The sequence below is a fragment of the Lipotes vexillifer genome, unplaced genomic scaffold (genome assembly GCF_000442215.2).
Source record: "Lipotes vexillifer unplaced genomic scaffold, Lipotes_vexillifer_v1.1 scaffold383, whole genome shotgun sequence".
NCBI lineage: Eukaryota > Metazoa > Chordata > Mammalia > Artiodactyla > Lipotidae > Lipotes > Lipotes vexillifer.
Genome location: NW_006772850.1, coordinates 702,418 through 724,078, shown reverse-complemented (window position 1 = coordinate 724,078; position 21,661 = coordinate 702,418). Strand labels below are relative to the sequence as shown.

The 21,661-nt window shown below is 47.7% G+C and overlaps 1 protein-coding gene across 1 annotated transcript; it reads left to right on the top strand.

The window, feature by feature from the left end:
• Positions 1-7,237: 7,237 nt before the first annotated feature.
• Positions 7,238-21,604, top strand: CFAP90 (cilia and flagella associated protein 90). Its single transcript, XM_007447923.1, has 3 exons — positions 7,238-7,384; positions 19,595-19,711; positions 21,425-21,604. The coding sequence occupies exons 1-3, from the start codon at positions 7,238-7,240 to the stop codon at positions 21,602-21,604; spliced, it is 444 nt and encodes a 147-aa protein (XP_007447985.1).
• Positions 21,605-21,661: the final 57 nt, after the last annotated feature.

Here is a 21,661-nt window from a genome sequence, read left to right as displayed (position 1 = left end):
ATTCATTGGGTAGAAGAAAGAATAGGAAGGAGCAGAACTGAGCATATTTGATAGAATTCTGGGGGGTTAAAAGTCAGTTCCCTCTAAAAAAGCTGGACCCTTCCCTGAATTTGTATTCAGGGAGAGGGTCTTGGCTCCACGTTGGTGAATAAGCCTCCAAAAGCTGAGATTTCCCCAAACTGGAAACATATCCAGACCCACCTGGAGTCTAAATACATAGTGTAGGATTGTTACCAAACCAAACTCGGGTCCGCCCACCCACGTGCAGCAAAGCCAATCTCCTGACACGGGGCTGTGGTGAAGGAAAGTGCAGCATCTATGGCAGGCACCAGGCAAGGAGTCCAGGCAGCTGGTGCTCAGAAAGCCTGAATCCCCCGATGGGCGTCAGCAAAGCATTTTTAAAGGCCAAGTGAGGGAGGGGGTGTCCCAAGATCTGTGATCAGCTAGTGCACAATTCTCTGATTGGTTGATGGTGAGGTAACAGGGTGGTGTCTCAGGGGTTAATGTCAGTCCTCAGGCGCCAGTTAGGTCTGGGGGCTACTTCTCATGGTCATCAGGTAATTTCTTCCATTTAGTGGTGGTTTTAACATCTGTAAAACAACTCAGGAAATGTGCGTCAGATACCATTATCTATTATCTGGGTACTTCAGAGAGGAACTGCAGCAGAGGACATGGAGGAGGGGACTGTCCCTGAAAGGCCCCTTAGGGTCCTGCTCCGTTTCAGGATCATGAAATAAGTCGTGCCTTGTCAGCTGTGTGGCCAGTACCTGGAAAACAGTAAGTGCTCAGCAAGCCATGAGGGCTCTTGTCATTTGTACAAGAGCTACGTTGCAGTCAGACTTCATTGTTACAGCTTGTGGAGAGGGAGCCTGTCAGGGATGCTCTATAAGGAGGAGCACCATTGCCTGGACGGTAAAGACTCCTGGGGCAGCAGCTTGAACTGGTGGCCACTCCTTTTGCTAATTAGCATCACAGATACCCTGCTGAGAAACCTCATTCTGTAAAACCTTTGCTGTAATAAGAATGGAACACACCTCTATTGCCTGCAGGATCTGAGCCTCATGGGTCATTCTGGTGCAGAGAAGCAGCCTTGATTTCCAAGACGATGCAGAGCTTCAGATAGAGGGTTTGGGACACAAACCCCCTTACCTTTTTCTTATCTTTGAGCATCCCGGGTCATCTTCTCAGGCCAGCCCTCATGTTAGTTCTCTTATACACAAGCTTGCTCTCTGCATCTCCAGCGCAGCTTTGTTCAATTTCACGCACATCCTCTACTCATCCTGTCATCCCTCTGCCTGGTTCCTCTGGTGTGCCGGCTCCCTTGCCTGTGTAGTCAATAAGCCTTACCTTTTGTTGGTGTTCTTTGGCTGTTGGCTCCATCATAAGAAATTTTGCCTTAATATACTTGAAATTCCATCTCAGAAAAAAACTAAACATCTCTGTCCCCATCTCTTCCCACAGTCTCTGGTATATAGGGGACACTATTTGTGTCTTGAACTGATATTCTGGGTTCTAATGTTTGCAATAAACAATATCTCAGTAATTCTACTGTAAATTTTATTATGGAAAACACTGAACACACATAAGTGTAGAAAGAATAGTATAATGAATTCACATGAGTCCCTTTATTCAGCATGGCAAAATACCCAAATTTTCCAATTCTGTTTCATCTATTTACCCCCATATTCTTTTTTTTCTTTTCCTTTTTTATTGGAATGTTTCTTTAAAAATCCAAGCTATCATATACTTTTATCCTAAATCCTTCAGTATGAATCCATAACCAATAAACTTTTTTCTTTTTTATTTAACTATTCTGCCATTATTACAATGAACAAAACTAATAATTTTTTTTTTTTTTTTTTTTTTTGCTGTACGCGGGCCTCTCACTGTTGTGGCCTCTCCCGTTGCAGAGCACAGGCTCCGGATGCGCAGTCTCAGCGGCCATGGCTCACAGGCCCAGCCGCTCCGCGGCATGTGGGATCTTCCTGGACCGGGGCACTAACCCGTGTCCCCTGCCTCAGCAGGCAGACTCTCAACCACTGCGCCACCAGGGAAGCCCAAAACTAATAATTATTACCTGTGATCATTTAATACCTGGTCTATATTCTAGGTTTTCTATACTGTCTCAGGAATATTTTTAAATTTTTTTTTATTGAAGTATAGTTGATTTACAATGTTGTGTTAATTTCTTCAATACAGCCAAGTGACTCAGTTATACATATATATACATTCTTTTTTATATTCTTTTCCATTATGGTTTATCCCAGGATATTGAATACGGTTCCCTATGCTATACAGTAGGACCTTGTTGTTTATCCATTCTATATGTAATAGTTTGCATCTACTAACCCCAGACTCCCCCTTGGCAACCACAAGTCTGTTCTCTGTCTGTGAGTCTGTTCCTGTTTCATAGATGGATTTATTTGTGCAATATTTTAGATTCCACATACATGGTATCATGGTATTTGTCTTTCTCTCAGAAATATTTTTAACTGTTGATTTGTTTGAAGCAGGATCTGAACAAAGGCCACATACTACTTTTAGATGTTATACCCCTAAGTCTTCAGTCTCATGTCTGTAACTGCCCCCCTCCCTCACCTGGTTTCCATGTTATTAATTTATTGGAGAAGTTAGATCAATTGCCTTGTAAAATATCCCACAGTATTGATTTGACATTTTCTAACTGGTTCCTTTGCTATATTTCCTGTTAAACTAAAAGTTACATCCAGAGGCTTGCTTAGATTCAGCTTAATTTTTTCAGCAAGGATGCTTCAGAGGAGATGCTGTGTATTTGTTTTACATCATACCGTAATGTCTCGTTACCCTTAGTGATACTCATTAAGATTGATAGTGGGTTCCTGGATCAGCACCAGCCTGATCCATCCACCATATAGTCCCCATCAACCTGTCACCTAATGGCTTCAGCATCTGTTGATGACTGTTGCCTAGATTCATTATTCCAACATATGTTTTAAAAAAAGGATTTCCTAATGCTATCATTCCTTTACTTTTATTATTTTTATTATCCTTTTATTTTATTCCTTTACTTGTATTCATCTATAAAGAAGAAATTTCTCCCATCAACTAGTTTTGAACTCTAAAATAAGGTTTATACACAAACTTATGGTTACCCAGGGGAGAAGGCGGGGGAGGAATAAATTGGGAGATTGGGATTAACACACACACACTACTACATATAAAATAGATAACTAATAAGGACCTACTGTATAGCACAGGGAGCTCTACTCAATACTCTGTAATGACCTACATGGGAAAAGAATCTAAAAAAGAGTGGATATGTATATGTATAACTGATTCACTTTGCTGTACAGCAGAAACTAACACATCTTAACTACAATAACAAATAAGTTTATACAGAAAAAGAAAATGAGATAAATGTGTCTTGTATCAAGGTTTAGAATACAGAGGTGGTTATCTGGTCAGTATTTTGTTTGTTTATTTAGGATATTTATGAATTCATGACATTTTATATACTTGATGTGCTTCAGCCCATTACAGTCGTCTTTTGGATGCATAACTTGTCCTGTTTTAGATCGGTGGGATACCCTTCAGGATGGCCTCTTTGTCCTTTTGACCTTGACACATTCGATTTTGAAAATTTCTTGGCAGAAGAGGATGTCCCAGGCTCACTTACCATTTCCTGTCTCAGCCCTGGGGTCCACCCTCTGTAAGGATCTCTGGTTCTGGCACATGGTCTTGCTCGCTGCTAGAGCCGTCGGTATCGGGGGTTTCTCATTGGGGGCATCTATAAAATCACATTCATTTTGATTTCAAAATCGACAAGGTGAACAAGCCAAAATTAAATTTGCACTTATATGTCTTGATTCATAAGTTTGATGCTTAATGTGACTCCAAGGGACTCCATCAAGTGAGTGACGCAGCCTACAGGAAAAACCTGATGACAAACATGCTTTCTAAGTCTACCAGCAGTACTCACGCCTCGTTACCAGGGAGGAGGTGTCGAGTGAGATAAAGGCGTATTACCCCATCACGGACCACTGCCCGTGCCCCAGAGCCTGTGGAGATGCTTTGGAGGACGGGCAGTGGCTCCCCTGTCGCAGGAGCCAGGGTCATGCAGTTACTCTCACTGTCAAACAGCACTGATGGGGGATCCAGAAAAGGTGCAGCAGGAGCACCCTTTCATACCCCTTGAGTTCATAATGACCTTTAGGTTTGCTGGGTACACAGATGGGCAGTTCTCCTAGCCGGTGACGGGTATGTGTGTTTGTCCATCCACCCCTATTAACTCTGAACCATCATAAAAGCAGAGGAGTACTTAATCCAAGGGATTTTAAGCTGTTTTAAAGCCTGTGAATTAAAGTCCAATTATGTTGGGCCACTTAAGTGAGTTTACAGTGACATTTACAAATAACATGATTGTAAAAGCTTTCAAACTTAAAATGGAGATATCAACCTTGTTTTAAAATTTCTGCATTTTCAACAGAAGATTTTTTAGAAAGATGATGGCATTTTCATGTATTCATAGGTGATTTTCCCCCCTCTCTCCACCTCAGTTAACAAAGGTTTACAAGGTGGAGAGGAGGCCATCTGGACACTTTGTTCCTTGGCTGCGTCAGTGCGCTGGCTGAGAATCGCGGGCTAAAGCTTTGTGCTTTGTCCAGGCTGTGGCCCCATCTCTGAATGGTCTGAGGGCTCCAAAGGAGAAAACCATTCCCTCAGACCAGCCCCCCCCCTTTCCAGATATTCCATACATCTTTCAGGAGGGGTACCCACTGCCCTGTCACCTGCATCAAGTCACTTATCCTACCTACATCTCAGTTTTCTCATCAGCATAAAGAACCAGAGGGTTCTTCTGAACTTAACAAGTCTGTGGGCTCATGAGGACTCATGATAAATATAACACACACACTGCCCAAGATGTGCTGAAACCACCACTAATGTGACATGTGACATGCTAATCTCACACAACATTAGCTTTCTCCTTCCCTGCCTCAAATTAACAGAACTTCTTCCTACCAGGTCTCCCCCTGCTTACATTCTGCCCAGATGTCAAGAGAAACGGGACAAGTCCCAGCTGCAGTTTGGACTAGGCGCCTCCAATGCTCCCATGAACTGCCTGAGTTTCTGCAGTGGAGGCCGCCCTCCAGTGTGTCATCCAGCCGGGAGCTGCAGGCAGCCGAGGCCCCGGTGGACCTGCAGAGCAGGCTGCATGAACAGTAAGCGGTCAGTACGCCCATGTCAACCTAAGCCAGACCAGTGCAACGTCATCACCCAGGATCAGCTGCGGGCGCCGGTGTATATCCATGAGGCTGTCATGGGATTAGGGGGGTAGACATCCCAGACTACTGAGGTTGGCATTTGAAACAAAGCTCATCTGTGCACCCTTCGATAGCTCAGCTGGTAGAGCAGAGGACTGTAGACCTGACATGTGAAACAAAGCTGATCTGATCTCCTGCAGAGTTAACTTGTACTCAGCATGCCTTCTTGTACTATTAACCCACTTATTTTAAGAGCAGGGTTTTCATTCTTTTATCCTTCCCTCCCCCCACGCAGAACTTTGCAAGTACAAGTCACAGACACAAGGGACTTAAACACATTAGACTCTTTGACCTTTTATTCCACTCATGTCCCCAGAATACATAATAGGATCATAGAGGAAAAATGTTATTTTAAAAAGGAACTAAAATCTCTTGATAATTGAAACTGGCAAAGTTGGTCTTACCTATTGTTTCCTCCACCTCTGCTTCCCACCCTGCAGCCTCTCAGCCTCACATCTGAATCCACCCCCGGCGTGGTGGCCGTTCCATGGGGCTGCACCCACCTCCTGACAGCAGCATGCCGCCTCAAGTTGATGCCTTGTACCTGTCACTGTCAGCCCCAGGGCTTCTCTGGCACCGAGGAGACCCACAGGGAGCCTAGGCAGCATTGGGCAGGGGTCCTACAAAGTCAGGAGTGAACAAACCAGAAGGCAGTCTCACCCCAGGAGGACTGGGAACAAGAAATAAAAAGTGCCTTCATGTTGAACTGCAGGTGGTTCTGAGAGGCTGCTCCAGGCTCCTCAGAAAGTCTTGGGCAAGGTCAAGCTCCAGCTGCCCTCAGGGGTGACCTTGAGAATTCAGCCTTATACAGACTTCCCTGCTGCACTCACTCCTCTGTTCCCTCCCGCCGGCTCCTTGGAATTACCTCCCAAATAAAACAAGAGCATCCAAGCCCTTGTCTCAGACTCACCTTTAGAAGGTACCCAAGCCATTATGGCAGCTGTATTTCTTACTGATTCACCAAGTATCTGTTGAGTACCTACTGTGTGCCAGACTTGAGCCATCAGAGAGAGTGTGTGTGTGCAACCATGCCCTGTGCAGCTGTCAGTCTGGTGCAGAACAAATTGAAATAGAAATCGAAGCTAACAGAAGCACGTCCACACAGCTATGGAAAAGGATTTTTCAATGAAATGATTTTGGTCTCACTTTTACCTGAGGTCTCAAGATAATTGGTGTCGACTGCTCACATTTTGCAAAGTGTGAGATCAGATCACCTGTGCCAGGCTTGCGAAGACTCCTGACCATTAGCTGAGCTCCTATATCCGGTCTTTAAAAGAGATTGGAGAGGTCGAAAGTGGCAGTAGACTATAAGAGTTCTTTTTGTTTTTGTTTTTGTTTTCCTTTGCTGGTGCTTTTATGAGGACTTCTGCCCAGGGGAGGATGAGAGCAAGGTTGCCAGAAAGTTTTACATTACACACGCGGCCCTCTCTGTCTTCTTACTGGGCAGCATTGTCCCAGACCCTCTTCAAGTTACTTGCGTTTTCACATCTATCACCTGTCTTCGTCACCAGACTGTCAGATCCCGGTGGACAAGGGCTGCTTGGTTCAAGGCTACATCCCCAGCGCTGGCACTCAGTAGGTGCAAGGTCATTAACTGCCCAGCGAACAATGGTCTCTGAGTGAACGAACCGACACTGCGTGGAGAAGGGTAAGCAGGGTGGAAAGTGCGGATCCCAGAGGTGCCTCCCACGCGGGAACGCCGCAGCGGCTTTAGCAGGTGAAGCTCCCCCGACGCCCCAAGAAGGAAAGACCCGGGTGTGCACAGAGATGCCGGGGGTCGGGGGCGGGTCGGCCCCACCCCCTCCCCGCCCCGCAGTCCAGCCTAGCTTTGCGCCCCCTCGGTTTCCAGGCAACGGCCGAACGCGGGCGCCGGGCAGCCTGCGGCGGGCAGACTGCGACCGGGCCCCTCGGCGGGCGGGACCGAGCACTGCGGCCGGATGGAGGACGACGAGGAGGAGATAACCGCCGCCACGCTGAGGGGCAAGCCCCGGCCGCCGCCCATCTCCGCGCTGTCCGCCTTCAGCTACGTCCCGCCGCAGCGCCAGGACCCCAAGGAGTACAGCTACTACTACCGCCAGGGCAGGGTGAGTGGCCCGGGGCGGGGCGGGCGGGGCGGGCTGGAGAGCAGGGACGGGAGGTGGGGGGGGGATTGAGGGCAGCGCAACACTGCGGGGGAGGGGCCAGGGAGGTGCTGGGGGCGGGGTTTCACTGCCAGGAAGTGGTCCTGGGGGCATGGCCGCACTATCCCGGAAGGGCCTGGGGGAGGGGGAATGGGGCACCTCCGGGGAGGCCGTTAGAGGGAGAAGGGATGGGGCGGGGCTACACTGCCCGGGAGGATGTTGGGGGCGGGGTTACACTGCAGGCGAGGGCTTCTGGGGGCGGGGCTGCAGGCCGGGGCCGCTCCGCGGAGTGTGGAGGGCCGGGGAGGTGGGGCTGCAGATTCGGGTTAGGACTCCGGGGGCGGGGCTGCACGGAAGAGCTGGGGCGGGCTTGAGCGGCACTGCCTGTGCGGGGTTCTGTGCGGGGCGCAGGGAGTCAGGGGGCGTACGGGTCAAAGGGGGTGGGAGGGTGGGAGAGTGGCCTCCCTCTGGGGCTCCTAGACCCCAGAGTACCGCGACTACTACCATCGGCGTAAGGTGGACCCCCGCGCCCCCCACAAGAGCATGGGCAGGCGCGGAGCCGGGTGTGGGGATGGGGGGAGGGGAAAAACGCTCACCTGGAAGGGGGCTGCGAGGCCGGGCGTGCGGGCTGGGCGGCCGGGATTGCTCAGCGGGTGTTCGGAGCCTTTTAGGGGTGGGCCGAGTTTTCCCCCGGGAAGTGAGGGAGAGCCCCTGGGCTTCTACTCCTTCTACCGGGAGCAGCAAGTTGAGCCTGGTGCCCAGGATCTGGAGGAGGGTCGCAGGAGCGCGGGGCCACCCAGCCGGCAGGGGCACCGCTGCTTCTGGGGTCTGCCTGCCGCAGGCCTGGGCCGGCCCGAAAACAGCCACTACCTGAAGGCTTTCGCCACAGTGACTGCGCCCGGACCGCCCAGGGCGCGGAAACCTTCCTAGAAGCCCGCCTGCGAACAAGGAAACCTCGAGGCAGGGCTGAACTGCCGCTGGCAGGGAGAGCGCGGCTGGGAGAGTCCCAGGATTGTGGCCGGGCCTCACCAGGCGCACACGAGTAGTGGGGAAAGCCTGAGGGTCTGCGAAGGCCACCCTGCAGCCAAAGCAGGAAGAAAAGCGAAAGGAAAAGAAACATTCAGAATTTGCGGGGGTCGTTTATTCCTTTCTTCTCCATGTTTTTCCTAAAAGTCTCCATCCAGTGTCTTGTACTGTACGTTGCTGCAGCCTGTCTTGAAGCTGGGGAAGCAGGGGCATCATTATTAAAAGGCGCATTGATTGGAGATGCTCAGCCTGCAGTGATAAGGGGTGGCCTGAAGAGGGATCTATAGATTAACCAAGTGCCTGGGAGGAAGGAGGTCTTTCCCTCCTGATGTGTGAGGTGTTCCCACCAAACACATCCTTTTCTTCTCCCTACCCACAATCCACAGAGCCCAAGTTAATCCCCATTTAGATCAGGTCAGCACACATTTGAGTACTTGCCACATGTGAAAGGATACCACGGAGCTTAGCCGTGCAAACAGAAGCAGTAGTTTCCAGTTTAGACAACTGTAAGGGGTTGAACCCTGTCCCCCTATTATTCTTATGTTAGAGTCCTAATCCCCTGCACCTCAGAATGTGACTTTATTTGGTGACAGGGTCTTTACAGAGATAATCAAAGTGAGGTCATTAGTGGGGGGCCCTGATCCAAAATGACTGCCGTCTAGGAAAAGAGGCAATTTGGGCACAGAGACAGACCTGCGTAGAGGGGAAATGATGGACAGGGAGAAGACAGCTGTCTGTAAGCCAAGGACAGAGGCTGGGAACAGATCCTTCCCTTACGGCCCTCAGAAGGAAGCAGCTCTGCTGACACCTTGATCTCCGACTTTGGCCACCAGAACTGTGAGACAGTATATGTCTGTTGCTTAGCCCCTGCTTCTGGGTACTTCGTGTTGTGGCAGCCCCAGCAAACCAACACATAAACCTCAGCCAGGAGGATCTCTTGTATCTGGTAGTGCCTCTCTGCTTGGCTTTGACGATATGGAAGGACAAAAGGACAGGAGGAAGAAAGGGGATGCCTCTAGCTCATCTATCCTTGCCTCCCTGTTTCCTGACTGGCCCGGGCTTGAATATCTATGCTGATGTTTAAGACAGGAATGGGATTGAGAGCAGTGGTTCCCAACCTCACAGCCACCATGGACCTCATATCTTTTCCTCCCATGAGCAATATATTTTGAAAGAACTTATTGCCAGTGAATTTATGAGTCATGCATAGCATTAATGCACAGCATGAGAGAACCAGCCAAAAATCAAGGAGTCTTGATGTTTTAAGTTGGTCCATGCTGTTTTATTGAAAGTATATAAGTATTATCTGGCTTCTTGACATAATGAAAAAATTCACACTACACCATTTTATGTGTATCTTTGAGGGGTCTTATTGATTACCACTTTGAGGCTATAGGGAAATAAGATAAAGGATTAAGCAGGTGGGGGCCAAGATGCCTATCTGTCAGAGAAAAAAGCCAGGGTGCAGGATCCCGCTAAGGACTCTGGGCAAATGGGTTTGGGCCTGGGGAGACTGAAGCTCTGAATCAGATGGATTTACCCATCCAGCCACTAGAGCTGTGGGCGCCAGAAAAAGCAGAGAAGACCCCTCTACCCCCTGTGGGCCAGACACTACCACGGGAAAAGGGGCAGAGTTGAGTTTGGCAGAGTCAGTTTATTCTTCCTAAATTCACCAATCTGACACATGGCTCCACCTTTCTGGGGCCAAATCAACCAAGGGGCAGAGAGACGCCCAAGGTATGAGGTGACCAGGGCTCTGTACTTGGAAGCAGATCGGAAGTAGGCAAGAAGTGTACCCCTCTGGTGCAGGGGCCATGCATAGGAAGCCTCCTAGGCCAAATCTGCCCTGCCACCTGTATTAAGAAAGTTTTATTAAAACACAGTCACACGCCCATGTGTATAGTATTGTCAATGGCAACCACACAGAGTTGAATAGTTGCAACAGTGACCATGGCACCTGCAAAGCCTGAAACAGTGACTATATGTCCCTTTACAGAAAATGCTTGCCAACATCTGCTCTGATGTCTTACTGCCAATGGAGGGATGGGCCTTAGACAAATTAATGCAAAGTAGATTTTAAGAAAAAAAATTTGGTACTGTTGATAGCTGGGGTCACAGGCAAATTCAAGTCCTGAGGCCTTTAGCGTCACAGGGAAAAATATGATGCAGGAGAAAGGTTAACAACTAAATAAAAAAGCCTTCAAAGCAGCAAGAACAACAAAAGACATTTCAAAGCCCATTTGCAAGCCAGCTACCAATGGCAATAATGACCTTGTATGTGCTGGTATTCAATCAGCTACAGGATTCCAGAAGCTGATTCTCTGACCTTGAGATCATTTGGACTAAAAAGGATGAACTCTGTATCACAGGTTTGCTGGGGTCTCACCTGCCCCTAAATTCTTTGTAAATAATTCCAGGCCCCGCTCAAAGCTGGGAAGAAACATTGCAAAAGTAGCTCTTAAGTCAGTTGCTGTGTGTCACACTCACCGGTTAGTTCCTTAGTAGCACAGGCCCAGGAGTCCTGCATTATTAGTCCTCTGTGTTATTAGTTCAAGTCACAGACCGAACACTCTGTCTCACCTTGCCCGTCTCGGGATCAGGGATCGAACAGCACCAAATGCATGGAGCTCTTATGAGAATTAATTTAATTAATGGGTGGAAAGTGGCATATAGTAAAGCCCAATGTAAGAAGAGCTCTTCTTATTATTATTTGTTCTTCTTAGTGATGATTAGAGTTTTCTTTCACTGAGGGTCTGGTCCTGGGGCCTTTTATCCTCCATCCTGTTCACTGTTGGAAATTAACACAGGTGAGGCAGGTAGTCTGCGTGTCAATCTGGTGGTTCCTGATGTTCTATAAGGCATCTTCCCCCACAGGAGGCCAAAGTCAAAGCTCTTGCAGCAGCACACTTATTTAAAGCCCCAGTAATACCCTGGATCTTAAGACAAATTTTTCCCTCGAAAGCTGCCAGCGAAAATGCTATCAAGTGCTGTCCTGCTCCCTAGGGAGCCTCTAGCCGTGTGGGCTTTTTCTACAAAATAGTGTTCCATAGATTCAGTTCAATGGTGTTTTTAAATTACTTTTTTCTTCTTCTGCCTCGTGCAACATTTCTGCTACTGAAATGGAAAGGCTAAGTCAAAGGAGAATGCCCTTTTTTTTTTTTTTTTTTTTTTTTTTTTTTTTGTGGTTTTGGCTCTCCGTTTCCACATGCATATGTGGGCCTCTCACTGCTGCGGCCTCTCCCACCGCGGAGCACAGGCTCCGGACGAGCAGGCCCAGCGGCCATGGCTCACGGGCCCAGCCGCTCCACGGCACGCGGGATCCTCCCAGACCGGGGCACGAACCCGTATCCCCTGCATCAGCAGGCGGACTCTCAACCACTGCGCCACCAGGGAAGCCCGAGAATGCCCTTTTATGACAGTTTTGATTAAATTTCTCAAAGTCTAAAAGCTACATTAAAAAAACAAAATCTTAGGCAGTTGTAGAATATGCTTTCCTTCATGCTAATGTGAACTGTGGGTATAGCTGTGTCTTGAGTGAAGCTTTGCTCAGAAAATCCAACCTTAGAGTTGGTGGGATTAGCCGACTTTCCGTGACCGTGTGTGGTGGAGAGAAAGAGGCAAGGGGCTGACTGTTTCTTTACCCTCCTGATAACTGAATTTCCTTTGCCTCGTGCAGCCAAGCGCTTGGTAAACATAATGATGGGTGTTGACTGCACAGAGGTACAAAGGAGCGTCCCTGAAGGGCCTATGCCCACGTCCAGGGTACAGGAAGTGTTCAATACCAGCTCCCCGAGCCCTTCCTGGACCCCCTTCACCTTTAGGCATCAAGTACATCTGCCATACAGGCTTGGCCACTCCTAGGGGCTGTGGAGGACACGTGAGCTCTAGTTCTGTTGCTGGGCCACCTGTGAAAATCTAGGCAAGTTTCTCTGTCTTGCACCCACATGCCCTCCAGTCCCAATGTGTACTAGCCAAATGCAAGTATGCCCGCCCCGCCCCCTGCCCACCAAGACACACTCCCCATCCTGCCTGATCTTATCCTTTGCATGTATTAGTATCTAATCTACTAAATATTTTACTTGGTTATCTGTTGGTTTTTTCTCTCCTATTAAAATATGAGCTCCAAGAGGGCAGGGATTTATTTGTGCCACTCCTCTATCCTCAGCGATAGAAAGAGTGCCCACGGTCTCATAGTTGGTGCGTCATAAATAGCTGCTGATGAACCAGTGAGGACGAATAAATGGATGCGGATTTTTTAAACAAAGAGACAAGTCAGCGAGTGATGAGCTTAGCTTCTTAGACTAAACAGAGGTTTCCTTTTGGATTATCTGCTGTTTGGGTTATCCTTGACCTTGCTCTTCTCCTCGGGGGACCAAACTTGGGAGTGGACTCTGGTTGCCTCTCTCTCTCTGGGCTGGCTGCACTTGTACTGTTCAGTGACCTGCCTCTGGGAACTTAAGGCCTGGAGGGTGGGGCTGAGTGTCTTCCTCCAGGGCAGGTGGAAGGGGGGAAGGTCACCCAAGAGGGAGAAAGGAGTGAGAGGAGAGGTCATGTGTGTCCTTCTAGAGGAAGTGATTCCTCTGGAAGGAAACACCAGGAATAGGGAATTTCCTACCAGTTGGTTCCTACCAGTCATGACCACCCATGTGAGCACACGGTGCATGCCTTTCCACATGCGTTTATGAACGCAGTCATGTGTGTCAAACTTTTAAATACAAGAACATTTCACACACGATCACGCATCTACGTGTATATATTTGCAGCATGCTCTTTTCATTTAATGGTGTATCTCAGACTTTGTTTCAAAATCGTCCCCTTTTAAGAAGTACAACAAGCAAATGATACATGAAAACAAACAGCATTTTCCCCAATATATTTGACCAAGTGACAACATGTAAGACTAGATTCAGGTTTCAGCCCCCGTGGATGGCCCTTTCTTCCTTGATGTGAATTGCTGGGGGACAGGGGGTGGAAGAGGGGGCGAATGGGGAACGGAAGAGAAAAGGCAACTGGCTTCATTCTTATTAAATTGATAAACTATTCAGATTATTTGGAAAGTTATGAAAATTTCCCAAACTTGTGATCTTAACACACCAGAGAGGAAACACAATCTTTGCCACAAACCAAAGAGAATAGTTGAGTATTGTCCTTTTAAAAATGTTATCATTATGTCCTTGACAAGCTGCATTTCTTCTGAGAGATAGAACTTTGAACAATATTAAAACTAATGAAAACATACTCCTTAAGCTTCATACACTGCTTGACTCCCAAGGAAAAGCACTGAATTTATCAGAAGTAAAATGAGGCCCTTATGAAGCAAAGAAAACCATTTTCAGTCACCTTGGGAATTTTCAGTTTTAAAAGTAGGTCACAAAGCTCTGGGTAGGCAAACAGTACCTGAAAGCCTCCAGGTGAGAGGTAGCAGTACAATGGCCCCTGAGGAGAGGAGTTGAGAGTAGCTCGGTCATAACCTTATTAACAAAGGTGGGCTAGGATGTGCTATGCAAACAAATGGACCCCAAACCCTGAGAGTCTTAACTAGTGGTGTGTCAGAGCCTGATCATACGGACAAAGAGGGGATTTTTAGCATCTCTTCTGAACTCTGCATTCAATTGGAAGCCTGAAATTGGCCATGATGGGAGTATTTACACCACAGAAATTAGCAAACGCTACAAATCAGGTCTTTTTTTCTCCAGAGAGCAGGTTGTTATCATAAGTGTGCCAGTGTCCTTAAGCATATAAACATAACGTAATGAAATACAGCCCAACATGTATGTTTCTCCTGGGCAGATCTTCTTAATGCAGTTACTTGAGAAACTGAGCTTCTCTGTTTTAGTGACTCCATTATTGCCAGGGCCTGGGAATCTTTGGGACTTTGGGTCTTTCCCTGGATCCTTTAAATTGCTGGTCAGTGAGCAAGGAGAGAGACTGTGGAGGCCTGCTGTGAGTTTCTTAGGGACCAGGCCTAGGAGATGGCGTCCACTGTTTTCACCCACATTCCCTGGCCAGAGCTGGTCACTTGGCCCTGGCCTAATTGTTGTGATGGAAACTTACAATGAAGAGTGCATTTGTATTCAAAATGGTCTGAAAGGGAGGAGAAAATAAAGGACTTAAATCTCAGTTTGCTCAAAATCTTCCCCCAACTATTTGTGTGAGAGTTTGTGTAACTTCTGGGAGGAAGAGAGCTTCCAAGTTTGGGAGGAGGCACTGGATATAATAAAGCCCACAACCGCAGAAGAGACACCCCCCACAGGCCCCCTGTGGGCTGGAGGTGGTAGGCCAGGACTTCTTCCTTGTTTATGAACTTGCATCAGTCATGATAAGCTAGGTTATGCTGCAGTAACGAACAACCCCCAAAGTCTCAGTGGCCTGAAACAAAGCTTATTTCTCATGCTACGCATCCAACAGGGATCAGAAGGGTGACTCTGCCCAGTACCATCCCTCAGTGGCCACCGTGGAAGCTGCTAACACCTCAGTCTGAAGCTTCAGGAGTCCCTGGCACCAGCTCTTAAATACTTCTGATCGAAGAGTCACATGTCACCTCTACGCACCATTCATTGGTTAGAACTGGGCTCATGGCTTCACTAACCTAAAGGAGAGGGAAGATTAATCCTCTGTGTCGTCAGTAGAGGAGCACTGAATGTTGGTGATGTCTACCAAGCCAGTAGGTGTACCGATTCAGTTTACCTGAGCAGGGTGTGCCATGGTTGGGTCTCTGGTTCCACTGCAATAACTTTTGTACTATCTCTATCCTTACTTTCCATCGTTCAAAAGATGGCTACTTCTCCTTATCGCGTATGTTGTTAGAGCTGCTGTAACAGACCTGGCTGCTTAAACAACAGACCTGGCTGCTTAAACAACAGAAGTTTATTGTCTCACAGTTTCTGGAGGCTAGACATCTGAAATCAAGGTGCTGGCAGAGTTGGTCCCTTCTGAGGCTGTGAGGGAGAAGCTGTCCCCCCGCCTCTGTCCTTAGCTCAGCTGTCTTCTCCCTGTGTCTCTTCATATCATCTTCACTTTCTGCCTATTTGTGTCTGTGTGCAAATTCTTTTAATAAGGGCACCAGTCTTATTGGATTAGGGACCCACCCTATCCCAGTCTGACCTCAACTAATTACGCCTTCAGTAATCTTATTTCCAAATAAGGTCACATTCTGAGGTACTAGGGGTTGGGACTTCAACGTATGAATTTAACACACAGGGAGCTTACTCCCCAGTGGCCTTAGCTACAGTGGTGTGGTCCCTCCTGTCAACTTCATTTGCATCCACTTGTTATCCCCAGGCCAGACAAAAGCTGATCCTTCCTTCTTTGGTGCTACTGTACTTTGTACATACCTCTGTTCCTCCCTGGGTGTTATGTTGAGATATTTTAATTAGTGGGTTTATTTCCATTCCCAGCCTTTAGGTGGTCTCCTTTAAAGTAAGGTCTCCCTATTTCTGTTCCAGAGTCTAGGAGAGTACCTGGCACAAAGTAGACCCAACGTTCTTTGGAGGCTGAAAACTGAAGGCCCCCACTTGTCTTATGGCATCAGCCCAGGGCTACAGACTGGAGTGATTTTTCAGTGTTAGGAGTAGGGGTGACCTTAGGGAAACTGATGGTGGGTGATCAGACACCACGACCAGAATAAGACCAGAATACATTATAATGATCCTCAAAACACAAAGGAGCTAAGGAAATCATGAGAGAAAAATAAATGGGCTCTGCTTCGCCTTAAAAAAAGAAAAGTCATCTGTGAAATAGAGGAAATCCCTTGAGAGATTTTAATAGCAAAATATTAGGAACCTAGAAGCTCTGTTTTGTGGCAGCATCTAAATCCAGTTTGGCTTTTCTTAATATCATTTTGCTTCAGATCATAAAGGGATAAAAAAGACCGAAAGAAGAAAGATTAATAATTAAAATCCAGGAAAACCCAGATTTTTGGTTTGATTAGGTATTGGAAATGGACAATCACATTACTAATCCTGGTGATGGATTAATTTTTTCTTATTTTTCAATGATAGAAAAAAAACTCGTTTTTACTCTGGAAAGTCCTGAGTAGGCAAAATCCCCACACAGAAGACTTAAAGATTCTGATCATATCCGTCAGCAGTGAGATTTCTAATAGAGACTCTTCTAAGATATAGTAGGCTGTTGGTACCTAATCCTGGGGATGGGAGTCCGGCATTGCTGCTCATAGATCTCACTTTTATAGAGTATTTTAGGAGACCCAACTGGAATGAGAAGAAATAGGCATTATTCTGTAAAGCTGCGTATTGCAGTGGGTTTCTCCATCATAGGGGACAGAATGAAGCAAGACTTCTTTCCTCGTTCAGGTAACAGCGATGGCATTCTCATTCTGTAAGTTCGTTCCTCCCTCTTTAGTCTTTCTCCCAGGACAAGTCCAAGGACCTCAGGGGCTTACTCAGTTCAGGAGGGGCAGGCGGGAATGGGCCACCTGCACAGGAAGCCAGCACAAGGGGGATCCCTGTTTCCCCTGCTGTCAGGGCTGCCCCCTTGTGATGGGGCTGAGCCGCACACCTGGGAACAGCTAGTCACTGCAGGGAACAGAGACTGGCCACTGGCCTCCTCCTCTCTGGCCCAAGGTTCTCAGGGTGCAGAAGGGGGCACCTCTGGCTGCAGGTACAGCTCCCACTCAGGTGCTCGGTCCTAGGAAACCAGGTCATTCTGTTGCCCACGGCAGCTCTTCCCCAAAACACACCCATTTCACGGGTCAGTCAGACCAGGAGGGATTCCAGTGACAATGGGAAATCTACATTATGACCAAGAGCCCAGCCTACATTACCGTGTAAATGCGGGCAATGTAGGGGTGATGGGGTTTCAAGTTACTGTTCGTGTCTGCCTCTGCCAGGCCTGGCCAGTAACTCTGAACCCCAAAGGGAAGGGTCTGCATTGCAATACCCCCTTTACAGAAGGCGAGCATGCTCCTTTGGAGAATTTGTGTCCCACCATCCCAGCAGAGTGGGTGGCATCCTTGAGCTTCTGCTGTGTCTCTGCCGGACCCACTGGCCCGGTAGCTTACCCAAAAAAAGGTTTCCTGTGAGGTTTGCTTAATCTCTCTAGGCTAGAAGTGAGCACCCAGCCAACCCCACCAGCTTCTGCTTCTGTGGACATCCTACACACTGATGTTAAAGACACTGAGATTTCTTCTTCATTTCCTAAAGGTTTTTAAAGTTTGAATTTTATTTGATAAGCAAATGCCTGATTTTTACATGGGCAAAGTGATGGATATTTTCTTTGTGATATTTCCCTATTGCTTTCTTGCCTAGGAGGTCCCTTGTGGGCTTTCCTTTCAGTTATTTTTCTAATCCATCCAGAGTTTACTTTTGTCCATAGTGTGATGTGAAGACCCAGCTTTCTTTTTTTTTTTTCCCAAACAGCTAGCCAATGTTCACAGTACCAAAAGCTGAATAATGTATCACCTCTCCACTGATCTGGGTCTTTTGCTTTTTAATCCCATGAGTACAAGGTTACCTTCAGGAGGTTGTAGGGTGTAGGTGGCCTTCAGGAGGTGTGAAAGTCAGGACCGGCCAAACCAATGCGTGCACAGGCCCAGCAGCTGAGTGGGGGAGGGAAGACAAAGCCAAGAAGAAGCTCCTGCGAGATGACCTCATTAAATGACCATCAGGGCACGGATTCAGAAGCCATGGCTCCTGTCTCTAGCCACTTGGAGTGACTCGGAACGTAGGCAAACCAGGGTTCTAGCATCACTGAATAAGTGCCTTGAACATGGTGCCGCTGAAATTCTGAAGAACTTGAAAATAATGTTTCTAAAAGATGGCGTTGTTTTCCTGACTAGATGGTTAATGGCACCAGGACAGCAGCCATGTCTGAGTTACCTTCAAACCTTCCCGAGCTGGAGTGGCACGTCGTGCACAGGATAGATAGCTGTGAAGGAGTTTTCATGGCTGGGCTGAAGCCATATCCACTGTTGTCAGCAGCTCTTGAGTTCCCACACTGAGAATGGGCGGGATGTGTTTTCCAACAGACTGCACACAATGTGCATCCTTTTCACCGTTACCTTCTACCTCTGTGACCTTCCGTAGGAGGGGACTCTTCTAGCATTACTATTCAGGATAAAAACAAACAAGCAAGCAGAGGTTAGAGGCTCCGTGATCCCAAATCCCAGCGAGATGGAGCATCTGCCTTTGCTGCTGGAGGATTCAAGGCAGCTGGCACTTGGCTGGAGGAACAGAAATGACAGGCCTGACTTACAAGGCGAAGATTAAAGATTAGCTAGCACGTGGATTTCTTTTCCTTTTACTAGATACCAAATGAGGCAGTTTTATTTTTGTAGTAAGAAAAATTGGGGATAAAAAAATGGAGATGTTACAGATCGCAGCTCTGTTAATGGGATCATTTTCTAACACATTAGAGCTGTGCGTGTGAGTATTTTATACATATGTTTGCTATATATGTGTATATTATACATATGTATATATACACATATATAACATATACCAAATATATGTGTTCATGTATATATGAATTACAGTTTTTATAGCTGCCACATATGATTAAAGAAAATATTTCTCTTTACAGAGGGAGAACTTCTATTTGGGTATATTGTCCTAGTATTCAGATATTGTTAGTTTTTCAAAGCAGTACAAGCCTATTATAGAAAATTTGAGAAATTCAAGAAAAGTAGAAATGAAGGAGAGGGACTTCCCTGGCAGTCCAGTGGTTAAGACTCCAAGCTTCCACTGCAGGGGGCGCGGGTTCAATCCCTGGTCAGGGAGCTAAGACCCCACGTGCCATGCGGCACTGCCAAAAAACAAAAAAAAACAAAAAAAAATGGAGGAGAAAACACGTATATTGAGTGGATTATCATAATTTTAAGACTTGAGCCCTAGGGTGGAGTCAGGGAGAGCAAGGAGCCTCCTCTGGGAAGGAGGAGTCTGTAACAGTCTAGGAAAAGTGTCCCTGGAAACATCTCCACCCTGTCGGGCCTCTCAGGAACTTGGGGCCTGGCGTCCCTCCTCTGGTCACTGCCCGAGGAGTGGTGACCTTCCCCATACACGTTCGGTGCAGTCGGGAGTCTCTATACATCTCCACTCTTCATCAGGGAGAGTTTGGGCTCTCAAGCCGCATGAAGCTTCCACAACTCAGCCCTTGAATAAACCATGGCTTTCTTTCTCTTTTTATTCCCAGACCGGAATCATTTCCCTCTATGACTGTGTTTTTAAGAGGAACCCAGATTATAATCAGAAATTGCACCGAGACGACAGAGAACATGCAAAAAGCCTGGGACTTCACGTTAACGAGGAGGTGGTAATAAGGCAGGGTATCGCTGGGTGTGAACAGATTCACTGTGTGTGTGTTTATTTAGCACTGTGTGCAGTTGGCTGCACGTAACTCACCTTTGTAAGGCTCTCCTCTGTCTCACTGTGCCAGGAAGTGAAGACTAAGCTACTGTCACAGCTCACTGCATTCTGCCATGTTAAACTGTGTATTAATTTTTGTGACTGTTGTTTAGTCCTCTAGAATGTAACAGTTCCATGACAGCAAAACTCAGGAGTTCTTTTCAATAGATAAATAAGGTCTTTGCTTAACCTCCCAGGCCTGGCTATCATAGTTCTAAGAACACTGGTCTTCCAGGGATGAAACCACACATGCAAGAAAGAGTATTTCTCCCAAGTTACCAGGCCACTGTATGTACCACATAGGGCTCAGTTCTTTTATCTCTGCATGGTTTTCTGAGAGGAAGGGCTTTGCTTCTCGTCAGCTGCACAGGGTCGGTGGTGACCAACAGAGGGAACAAAACTCACAGGGTGAGAAGGTCAGGCTCACAGCAGGTACAGGGGGTTGGGTGGTGGGTTGGAGGTGTGGGCGTAGAGAGGGGGGTTGATAGGGATGGGGGTGGGGGAGGGAGGTTGTGCATCCCCTTGGCACGGTCGAGCCCACCTGCCGCTGGGTTAGACCCTCTTCCACACTAGGACATTGACTCTGTAAATCTGATCCGAGGATAGTATGTTTATTAAAATCTGGATTCTGTATTAACATCATAATCTTTATACAATACACAGAAATATGGATGAAAAAGCTTCTGGTGGGATTTCTTTTTGGATCAGAGGATTTTTGCCTGTGGCAGTTAATGTTTAAGGATGCCACCGTGTCACTTTTTAACTGCTGTGAAATTAAGTGATGGAGGTACTATAAAGTATCACCCCTTAAGTCACGACATTAACTTTGTTTTTCTGTTGTTTTGGTTTGAGTTAATTCATTCCAAGTTGGTAGTGAAGTTAGTGCTTTTCTCTCATAAGCACACGCCTGGCATGACTTAGATCCAGTCAGAGTTTTTGAGCACCTTCCATGTGCCACTAAGTATAAAGGGAAGAAAACAGAAGTGTCTGTCCTCCTAGAACTGACATTCCCATGAGGAGACAGAAAAATAAAAGCCAAATAAATAATGACCTGGATGCCAGGTATTGATAAGTAGTGTGCAGAGAAATACAGCCTTTTAAGGGGATGGAGACAATGAAAGGGATGAAGGGGGCTGGGGACATGATGGGGGGCCTGGGGAGATGAGGGTGTCTGAGGGGTGGAGCATGGGGAGATGGGGGATAGGGGAGATGAGAGATCTGGGGAGATGGGAGATCTGGGGAGATGGGAGATCTGGGGAGATGAGAGGTCTGGGGAGATGGGAGATCTGGGCAGATGTGTATCTGGGAGAAGGAAGAAGGCAGACAGAAGACAGGCAGTAGGAGCTCGGGGAGAAGGGAGGAGAGGGGGAGGAACAGGACCCTGAAGTCAGTGGGTACCTGCTGCCCCGTGCGAGACCTTGGTCTTTCCCCTGAAAGACTTGAGGACAGCAGCAGTCCTTGAGCAGAGGGGACAGGGTGTGAATTGGTTAAAGAGGCCCCCCCCCCGGCGTCAGCGTGGAGGGGGTCCTAAGAAGCCAGGTGGAGGTGGGATGCAGGTGCGCAGCACGCGGCCTGGACAGGTAAAAGCGCTCTGCTCCCCGACCCTCACTCCCAACAGGAGCGCGAGAGGCCAGTGTGGGTGCTGACGTCTTCCGTCTACGGGCGGCGCATCCACCAGCCTGTGGAGCCCCCGAGCCGGGATCACAGCCGTGCCAGCCACGTGAAGGCCGACTTCTACCGGAAGAACGACATCCCCAGCATCAAGGCTCCCAGCTTCGGGCACATTTCTCCGGCCTGACGCCCTCGCATGGCCCGAAGGGCGCGGGCGAGAGGGATGACACTGGGGGGGGGGGGG